At 39.1% G+C, this 11,083-nt stretch overlaps 2 protein-coding genes across 6 annotated transcripts in view; one reads left to right on the top strand and one right to left on the bottom strand.

Moving 5' to 3' along the window:
• The window catches only part of ASTN2 (astrotactin 2), a 981,001-nt gene that overhangs the window by 178,439 nt on the left and 791,479 nt on the right, over window positions 1–11,083 (bottom strand). For all 5 annotated transcript variants that reach the window (XM_025359305.1, XM_025359304.1, XM_025359306.1 and 2 more), the window contains 2 exons: window positions 7,879–8,012; window positions 5,896–6,044 (listed from right to left, as the gene is read on the bottom strand). In XM_025359305.1, the coding sequence (XP_025215090.1) occupies window positions 5,896–6,044; window positions 7,879–8,012 (283 nt within the window). The remainder of the gene's footprint in view (window positions 1–5,895; window positions 6,045–7,878; window positions 8,013–11,083) is intronic.
• TRIM32 (tripartite motif containing 32) overlaps window positions 1–11,083 on the top strand; it is a 99,718-nt gene that overhangs the window by 14,695 nt on the left and 73,940 nt on the right. The window lies entirely within an intron of this gene.

Below are 11,083 nucleotides of genomic sequence, written 5' to 3'. Positions count from 1 at the left end.
TGGATTAAGAAAATGTGGCACATATACACCATGGAATACTATGCAGCCATAAAAAAGGATGAGTTTGTGTCCTTTGTAGGGACATGGATGCAGCTGGAAACCATCATTCTTAGCAAACTATCACAAGAACAGAAAACCAAACACCGCATGTTCTCACTCATAGGTGGGAACTGAACAATGAGATCACTTGGACTCGGGAAGGGGAACATCACACACCGGGGCCTATCATGGGGAGGGGGGAGGGGGGAGGGATTGCATTGGGAGTTATACCTGATGTAAATGACGAGTTGATGGGTGCTGACGAGTTGATGGGTGCAGCACACCAAAATGGCACAAGTATACATATGTAACAAACCTGCACGTTATGCACATGTACCCTAAAACTTAAAGTATAATAATAATAATAAATAAATAAATAAAAGATTTTTATATTAAAAAAAAAAAAACTTGTGAGGAGCAAAATACTCCCCTTCAAGTTATGCTTTTGAAGCCATTGTATATGTATGTATACATACACACATATATACACACAAACACACATACACACGCACACACATATATATACACACACACACAAATATATGAATATAAATGATTATCTGGTCAAAATTGCTACAAGATTAATCATTTCAACATCATCCAAATCTTATTCTCATGATTTGTCATAAAAGGGTACCTATTGCAATAAGAGCCATTGAGATCAAAGACATGAGTTAGATCCCAAGGAGAGGACTAGGCCATGCTACACTGTCAATAGCTCAAAAAGAAAGACTAGATTGTTAACTCCATGAGGCTTGAGAGCAAACTTTTTGTTTGTTTGTTTTGCTTGTACCAATTTGTGAGGGGAAAACTGAAAATAAAGCTCACCTAATAAAATACTAAAAATAAAATAAAATAAAATAAAATAAAAGAGTTATTGCTGGCCGGGTGCGGTGGCTCACGCCTGTAATCCCAGACTTTGGGAGGCGAAGGTGAGTGGATCACGAGGTCAGGAGATCGAGATCATCCTGGCTAACACGGTGAAACTCCATCTCTACTAAAAAATAAAAAAAATAGCCAGGCGCGGTGGTGGGTGCCTGTAGTCCCAGCGACACGGGAGGCTGAGGCAGGAGAATGGTGTGAACCCGGGAGGCGGAGCTTGCAGTGAGCTGAGATGGTGCCACTGCACTCCAGCCTGGGCCACAGAGCCAGATTCTGCCTCAAAAAAAAAAAAAAAAGAGTTATTGCTAATAAAGTCAACAAAGGAGATATAATGGAATCATAAAAGCTATCCAAAAGAAGATAGAAAAAGAAGAGAAATAAAAGATGGGATAATACTAAAAAAAAAAAAAAAAAAAAAAGATAAACTTAAGCATACAAATATCACATTATTAAGCAGGTCAAGGGCTCTAAAATAAGTAAATAAACAAACAAATATCACATTAAATATAAATGGTCTAAACATCCCAACTTTATGGTCTAAACACCCCAAAGTTAATAATGCCAGCTTGGATTAAAAAATAAGACCCAACTATACACTGTCTTCCAGAAACACACTATTAATATAAAGCAATGATAGTATAAAAGTAAAATAACAGCTGGGGACAGTGGCTCACACCTGTAATCCCAGCACTTTGTGAGGCTGAGACGGGCAGATCACCAGAGGTCCGGAGTTTGAGATCAGCTGGCCAACATGGCGAAACCCCATCTCTACTAACAATACAAAAATTAGCTGGGTGTGGTGGCGGGCACCTGTGATCTCAGTTACTCTGGAGGCTGAGGCAGGACAATTGCTTGAACTCAGAAGGCGGAGGTTGTGTTCGCTGAGATTGTGCCATTGCACTCCAGCCTGGGCAACAAAAGCGAAATTCTGTCTCAATAAATAAATAAATAAATAAATAAATAAATAATAAAGTAACAGGAAATGATAGACTTTAATACCAATCAAAAGAAAGCTGGAGTACTTAGACAAAGTAGATTTCAGAACAAATAATGTAACAGAAATATGCAAGACCATTTCACAATGTAAAGGGATCCATTCATCAAGAGAATATGAAAATTCTAAATGTTTATGAACTTAAATAACAATACCTTCAAAATATATAAAGTAAAAACTGATAAGGCTGCAGAAGAAATAAGTCCATAATTATAATCAGAGGCTGCTATAGCCCTCCCTCAATTATTGACACAAGTAGAAGAGAGAAAATCAGAAAGGCTCTAGAAGACTTGAATAACATAATTAACCAATTTTATCTAACAGGCATTTATAGAACACTCTACCCATAAATAAGTGGATGCACATTATTTTAAAGTGGACACTGAATACATCAATAGACCATCTAGACCAAAAACTAGTCTCAATAAATTTAAAATGTTTAAAGTCATGAAAACATATTTTCTGACTATAGCCAAATCAAATCAAGAAGCAGTAACAAAAATTTCTGAAAACCTCCAAATATTTGAAAACTAAGTGGCATGCCTCTAAGTAACTCTTGAGTCAAAGAAGAAAACAAAAGTGAAATTGGAAATACTTTGAACTGAATGAAAATGAAAACGCAACATAACACAACCTTTGAGATACTACTAAAGCAGTAGTTAGAGGGAATGCCTACATTACAAGAAAGACCTCAAATCAAGAGCCCCAGCTACCATTTTAAAAATTAAAACGCAGAGAAAACCAAACTCAAAGTAAGCTAAACAAATAAAATAATAAAGATTAGAGGATAAATCAATGAAATAGGAAATAGCAAAAACAGATAAAACCAAAAGTTGATTCTTTGAAAATATAAATAAATGTCATAACTATCTAGCCAAACTGATCTAGAAAAAAAAGAGAGGAGACACACATCACCAATATCAAGATGAGATTAATATCGCTATAATCTCAACAGATTTCAAAAGAATAATAACAGAATGTCATAAAAAACTTTTACCAATAAATTTGATACTTTACATGGAATGAACAAGTTCCTTAAAACACACAAGCTGCCAAACATCACTCAAGAAGAAATAGATGATCTAAATAAATCTATATCTATCAAATACCTAAATTAGTAGTTAAAAACTTTCTTGCAAGAAAAGGTCTAAGCCCAGATGCATTCACTGGTGAATTCTACAAAATGATTAAGAAAAAAATACTATCAATTTTAACCAAGCTGATTATCTGAGACGACAGATACATTTCAGAAAACTGAAAAGAAGAAAATATTTTATAATTCATTTTGTGAGACCAGAATGATCCTAATTAAAAACAACAACAACAACAACAACAACAAAAACAAACAACAAAAAAAAAAACAGATAAAAGAACCTACATTCCTGGGATAAATCTCACATGGTAGGTTGTTTTATAATATGAAAATCTATCAATGTGACTTACCATATTAACAAATTTAGAGAGATAAACTATACCATCATTTTAATAGACACAGAAAATTCAACATCCATTTCTAATGGAAACAAAGTCTTTGCAGCAGACTAGAAATAGAAGATACCTTCTTTGATGTAATCAAACATTACATTAAAAAACAACAACATACAACTAACATCATACTTAACCGTGAAAGACTAAATGCCTAAAATTAGAAAAACAGTCAAAGATGTCTGCTCTTACCACTTCTGTTCAATGTAGTACTAAGATTCCTAGCTAGAACAATTAGACAAGTAATAAATAAATAAATGTCATCACAATTGGAAAGAAAGAAATATAATTGTCTCTGTATGCAGATGACATGATCATACATACAGAAAACTTTAGGAAGAACTGAGCTTTCTAACACTGGAGGCATGTAATCAGTGCATGTTGAAGTGTTAAAGAGAAAGCAAGACTAGATGATCTCCTAAGATCCTTCCAACACTGGAATTTTTCTGCTGATATGGAAGAGGTACTTCAAGGCAAAGAATGGAGTATGCCAAATAAACGGTAGAGAGAATGAGTGAGTGCACTACGTTGGAAGGGACTTTCTGCTGAAAGGGTCAAGCGACCTTGTGGAAGAAGCAACACTTGAGTTTTGATGTAGACTCTGCATGGTCTATAAGAACAAGCACTGTGCTGGGCATAAGACAGACCTGGTTACAAAGCCTGACTCTGCCATACGTGTTTATGGGACTTTAGGAAAGTCACATATGTCTTTGAGATTTACTTTATCTGTAGAACAAAGGTCATGATCATTCTTAAGTTACATTGTTTTTTGTTTGTTTGTTTTTAATTGTGAGAAGAACAGCATGCTATGGAGATGTGATGGAGATGTGAAGCATTATTGTTAAAGTGTAAACCCACTGTTGGAGGACTTTCGTTTCCCTTGGTTATCTGTGGTTTACAAACCTCTGCTATTATAAAACAGCACTCCAGAAGGACAAAGACACACACACGCGCACACGCACACGCACACACACAAAATACACACCCACCCATTCACAGACAGTGGTAAATCTCACCCACATAAAAATAATGTATATGCAGATAATACAAACACACAGACACTTCAGTTTGCCTATGCATACTCAGACACACAGTCTTGCACAAACACATATGCATGCACTCCATACAAAGTCAAAAGTCAGAATTAACCAAGTTTGAAAGATGAGACAAAATCAGTTGCCCAATTACTGTTCCATGACCCGTCCCTCTGTGAAAGTGATGTCCACTCCAGTCTGTTCTGTCTCTTTCAGTCAATAATGTGGAAAAAGCCACATCAATCCCAGGAGACCTATTAGCAGCCAACTTGACTTCTCATGTTGTCCATAATCTGGGCCTTTCTTTTTCTGACTTCTCTCACATTCACAATCTCATTTTATCACTTTCTTCCGAATTTCAGAGGAATCAAAGCAAAAATAGCCCAGAGAGGAATGGGAGAGGTGTAGGAGAGAGACAGGTAGAAAACAGGAAGACAGAAACAGAAAAGGGAACAATAAAGATCCTTTCATTCATTTATTATTCATTCAGTCAACTCATATTTGAATGCCAGACTTTGTGATAGGTGTTGGAAATTCAACTATGACTAACACAGAAAAGCCATCTTACCTCTTGGAGTTTATAATTTAATTGGGCAAATAATTATACTTCTTTAATTCTTTAAATAGCCAAGTCTTGGTTCAAGATTAAAATTATAAATTTGAGGAGATATCACAAGCTGAATAACCTTGGATCAGTCTCAATGTTCTAATCTGTGAAATGGGTACAATAATCACTAACCCTCCTAAAACTGCGAGGATGAAGATGCTGAACAAAGCATTTAGCTCAGTGCCTGGCACAAAAAATAGACGTCTAATTGATGTTTTCTGCCTGGAAAATAATAATTGCTAAATGGAAGTCTCAACAGAGAACAGAAGATGTAAGCCCCAGTACAGATCACAAGTGAACACTTCGTTTCTTGGCAGTGTCAAAGATTTAGAACTCAGAAATAATGTTCTGAGTGATAATCAAAGGTACCTCTCTTAAAAGCCAACATTCTCAAATGCTCCTGCATGCTGGAATCACTTCCAATTATCTCTTAGCCCAGCACTAGTTAATGAAGACTCCAAGTGTATCTCACTAGAAACCCAATTGTGTGAATTTCCTTACCTCAGTTCCAGAGATAATATATTTACAGATCAAGCCCTTCAAGCAAGAGTCCTGCAGGCCTTCCCAGAGAGAAAAAGGTCAAATTGTCTTCAGAATCAACTAGTTCTTTGACATAATATTTTGAAGGTCCAACTCAGAGAATCAGAAATTCTTTCTAACTGCAACTTGCTATCTTTCCTTGCTCAAATTCATACAAAACAGCACACAAGGATAGACAGCGAAAAATCACTAAACAATGAAATCTTCCAATGCCTTCCCAAGACAGATGAGACCAAGTCTCCAAAGAAAGTAGAAAATCCCAGTTTCCGTCTTCTGTCATACTATCCCAAGAAAATGGGAACTCATGTACCTACCTGTGTACAGGTCAGTGTCTGTGTATTCATCCACTTTCTTATGCTGCAGAATATAGTCGGAAACCTTGGTCCCAATAGCTGGCTGAACATCCACCCACTCCAAGGAGACCACAGTACTGGAGGGCTCCACTGTTGGGGACAGCCGCAGCCTACAGGGAATAAACAGGAAGATTCTTGTTTGGCAGCCAGCACCAGCTGGGGCCCAAAAGAGTCAGCATGTGTCGAAGTGAAGCACAGGTTTCAGTCTGAATTTAAATCTTGATTCCACTCACGATCACCAACTTGCATGACCTTAGGCAAGTTATTTCCCCTCTCATGGCTTCTGTTTCTCATCCATAAAATGGGAAGACAAGGAGCCACCTTTCAAGATCAATGTAGAATTTCATAAATTAATCCACGCACACAATATGTGCTCAACGGCAGTTTATCAGTTTTCCATATATTGATACTGTATTCTCAAGGATGCTTCACTTTCAATTAAATTGGCAGTGCCTTCAAACAAAGGAACTTTCCACTTTTCTGCCATTCTCTTTAATACCTACAATGTATTAGCTAACTTCTTAATATCCTTAAGTAAATACACTATTGAAAGGAGTAAAACTCCTGGAGTAAATCTTTTTGCAAAGCAAGAAAAAAAAGAGAATGATGAAAGGTTAGAACTAGAATGGTCCTTAGAGACGACGAAGTTTAATTCCCTCATTTCACAAAATGGGGAAAGGCTCAAAAAAAGGAAACAGTTTGCACAAGGTCACACAACAAGCTGAGGACAGGACCATGATGGTGACTTTCCTTATCCTTATCCCAGATTCCTTTTTTCAACAATACCACACTGTCTCTTCAAAGACCATCTTATAACGTGATTCTTCTCACCCACATAGGTCGATTATGGGACTTTATTTTCCAGTATTGGTTCCTGCCCCTCTCTTATGCTTCTCACACCACTTCTCCCTCTTCATCACACGCCCGCAACCACAATGACCTTCCTTTACTTCCTCAGATGGTGAATTTCCAGTGTCTGGCCCTTCACATATGCTATTCCTTCTGCCTGAGACATGAGTCTCATCACTTGTTGCCTGGCTGGCGTCTACCCTAAGTTAGGTCTCTTCAGAGAGCTTTCCCGGACTATTCCCTCTCTCTTCCAACTAAAACATCTCCCCATTATTCCCCCTAATAGCATGTCTTTGTTTCTTTTTCATATTTTTCTTATTAAAATGATTTTGTTGTTGAGACAGGGTCTCACTCTGTCACTCGGGCTGGAGTGCAGTAGTGAAAGCTTGGATCACTGCAGCCTTGAATTCCTGGCCTCAAGTGATCCTCCCACCTCAGCCTCCATAGTCACTGGGACTACAGGCATGTGCCACCACACGGGCTATTTTTTTTTTTTTTTTTTTGTAGAGACGAGGTCTCACTATATTGCCCAAGCTGGTCTCAACTGCTGGCCTCAAGAGATCCTCCCGCCTCAGCTTCCTAAAGTGCTGGGATTACAAGCATGAGCCATGGTGCTAAGCCCTTATTTAAACTTTTAAATTGTATTTTCCTGTTTTCGTTTTGGCATCTATCTCCTCCGTTAAATTGTCCGTTCCCTAAGTACATGGACTGTGCCGATCTTGTTTCGCAGAAGAGGTTCTCCAGTTTTGTTTTGTTGTTTTTTAACCTCAATAGCCCCATTATCCAACACAAGACCTGACAAAGTAGTCAGCTGCCTACAAGCTTTTGCTGAATGGTTGCCTGAAGGAAGAAATGATGAACCGAGCGGCATCATTTAAAACAAGCACACACTGCAATATCAGTATCCGCTCCTGTGCCACAATTCTATTCTGCCAAAGCTCCCTTCTTTCCTAAAAAAGGAGGTAGCCTCCAGGGTCTTTGGGGATCTTGTTAGGCACCTTGGGAGCAAAAGCAAGTCATGGCATGGGCTGGCAGGACAGGAGTGTAAGTCCATGAAAAGGGATGGCCAAAGGAAGAGGGGCCATACATACGTACACCGGCTGCGGAAGGGGGCTGCAGTTGGGGAGCCCACTGGCATCAAAGGCGCTGAGGTCACACCTGCACCAGTCATCGATCACATCTCCTTTCCCTGAGCACCAGTAAGAACTCATCAGTGCACTCTTGAAGGCCTGGAAAAAAAGGAGGACAGAGTAGACAATGAAGACAATAGGGGAGAGATCGAGAGAAAACATGCTGATGGCCATGATGTGAGCCATCGAGGGCTTTAGAGCAGCCCCTTTAAGCACAAGACCCCACCTATTCCCTAAATCCCTTGCACTCTACTATCAGGTTCTCCCATCCTGGGCCATCCCCTCCCCAGGAGCCAGAAGGATCATTGAGAAATAAAAACTGTATCCACTGATAGTGTCCCCTGGGCTCGGCACTCCACCTGTGTTAACTTACTTAATCTTTACAACAACCTCATACAATAGATACTATTATTATAATTTCCCATTTTACAAGTTGGAAAACTGAAGCACACAGAAAGTAAATAACTTGACTGAGGTTTACGATAGTTAAGTGACAGAGCTAGGATCAAATCCAAGGTAATCTGCCTCCAAAGCCTGCCCTCTTATTAAACACCTTGCTGCACTGCCTTTTATAGAAGTCTGACCATCTCATTGCCCTGCTTAAAAACCTTCAAAGATTTCCCACAGTCTTCAGGATAAAAATCTAAATGCCTTGTTCTCACCCCTGGCCACCTTTTCATCTCTCACCACTCTCCTGACCTTCTTTGCACAGTATCATCCGTTCTCATGCACCCACATCATTTCCACCAACAGTGAATTCCTGTTTATGTAAAATGTGCTCTAAATCAGGAGCTAGAAAACAGTTTCTGTAAAGGGCCAGAGAGTAAGCATTTTTGGCTTCGGGACAAGGTAGACTCTTCCACAATTACTTAACACTGTCTTTGTAGCATGAAAATGGCATAGATGATACTTTACATGAATTGGCATGGTTGTATTCCTATAAAACTTTATTTACAAAGACAAGTAGTAGGCTAGATTAGGTCTGAGGGCCACAGTTTGCTGACCTTTGCTCTAAATGATAATCAATGTTCTATTTAATTGGAACGTGCTTCATAGTCTTTTTAAAACACATACACACGCACACACACACTCCATTCTATGCCTGGAATATTCCCCTCTCTGCACTCCAGTTTACTCTTTTGGTCTCAAATAGGAAACATTCTTTTCTCTGGGAAGCCCACCATAACTTTCTTAAGTCTAGAACCATGCTCCTCTTCTGGATACCGTAACACACTAGACCATACCTACCAACACATTTCCTTGCCTGTCTCACCAATAAACACTGGTCCCACCAAGGGCAAGGGCCAGGCCTTAGTCACATGAATATTCTTGTGGGACCTAGCACAGTTATTCAGTCAACAGTTAGTAAATACATGAATGCACATTGAAAAATAGATCGTTAATATTTGGCAGTAAAGAACTTGGAAGGCACTTTTTCAGTTTAGCACAGGACAGGACTCAAGTTTTACCTTCTACTTTGTTCCCCTCCCTTGGGCTCTGATGTGGAAGATAACTTCAGCGTGTGCTTGATGCTAACACTGACATTTCAACGCATTGCAGATTCTGAATGAATGACAGCTGTCTTTAAAACGTAAGACTCTCAGAGAATGTTGATCTCTTATTCCTTTGTGCTTTGCCTGCTCTGTATGATGGCCTTATTTTTCATTTCTTTCATATTTTTTACTTTTGATATGCTTTTAAATAAAAGTTTCACACTGCTAAGGGCACTTGATTACCAAGATATCACTTTTTTCATTCTGCATTATCTAAAAGACTCAAGTAGAACATGTTTGTATAAAGTGGGTCTGGGGTCTCCCTTCTGAGTGATCCAGAACACAGATCTAGAAGTAGACGGTGTCTATCAAGAGTGTTCCTGTGTAAGCTTCCATCTCATTTCTCCTGGAAGTTGACAAAAACTCTCCTATTATTCCTGCCACACATTCTTATCCATGTCATTTCCTAGGGATGAATGAATGAATGATCAAATTTCACCTGAGTTAAGTGTCATGACCCAAAGAAATAACAAACAATTATAATAAAAGCTAATGTTCATGAAAGACTAAACGGCACAGTACATGGTACTTTAAGTGTATTAAAATGTAATAATCACAATAGTCCTGAGACACAGATATTATGATTCTCATTTATATATAAGAAAACTAGGAATCAGAGCAGTCAAGCAATTTTCTCAAGATCACACAGCAAGTAAATGGTAGAAACAGAATCCCAACCCAGATTTCTGTGACTCCCAAGTGCAGGTCTTTTCTGTTCAACAATTCTGAGCCATGGGATTAATCCCAAGTAGGGTTGCCAGATTCAGTAAATTAAAACACAGCGTGCTCAGTTAAATTCAAATTCTAGGCGACATGTTTTTAGTGTAAGCATATTTCATAAACGATTTGCATATAAAGTGCCCGGGCCAGGGTGTGTCACACAGTAAGAGAACTGTTCCTACTAGGTGCCAGAACCTATGCTGAGAACAAATGTCCATTCTCTAGCCAGCACCAGAAGGAGGCACTCTCATGAGAACAGAAACCAGATGCGACTGCATGAGGTCATGCTGACTGTTAGACCTTTTCTCGCTCCCTTTGCAGGTTTCCCCTTAGTAAAATTAATGTGCTTAACTACTGATGGCTTAAAATTCTGTAACATCTCCAGCCAGCACTGAAGGCTTAATTACCATAACGGTGAAAACCAGGGCCGTGGGTGAAAGTGACACAGATGGGAAGGTTGCACTGGACCCCAGCAATAGGAAGAGAGAGAGCATACTCTGTGTGTGTGTGTGTGTGTGTGTTTGGTTTTTATAATAAATAGGAACTTGAGCTTGTGGAAAACAAAACAGGAAATCTCTCTGGACTTTGTGAGTTTCACAAAGTTTCACAAAGTTTCACCATCCAGGCAGTGGATTTCTTTTTGGGAAGAAATCCTGCCTGTAAGAATCCACATCCACTGGCTCTTTCCCAAAACCCCGAGGAACAGAATGGGGACTGGTAAAATGGCCAGGCAAATACTGGTTAGAACACAAACACACCCTGATAAAAGACCAGCATCAAACAGGGAGTCCTCGTAAGGCTGCAGAAGCCAGCACTGGGTCAATGCAGGATCACTCTTTCCTTACCTCTTCTGTCCTTGCAACACTCCATCCAGAGTCCAATTAGATCCCGGGGGAG

Source organism: Theropithecus gelada, chromosome 15, assembly GCF_003255815.1.
Source record: "Theropithecus gelada isolate Dixy chromosome 15, Tgel_1.0, whole genome shotgun sequence".
Lineage (NCBI taxonomy): Eukaryota > Metazoa > Chordata > Mammalia > Primates > Cercopithecidae > Theropithecus > Theropithecus gelada.
Note: the sequence above shows the minus strand (reverse complement) of the source record. Positions and strands in the feature narration are given on the sequence as shown.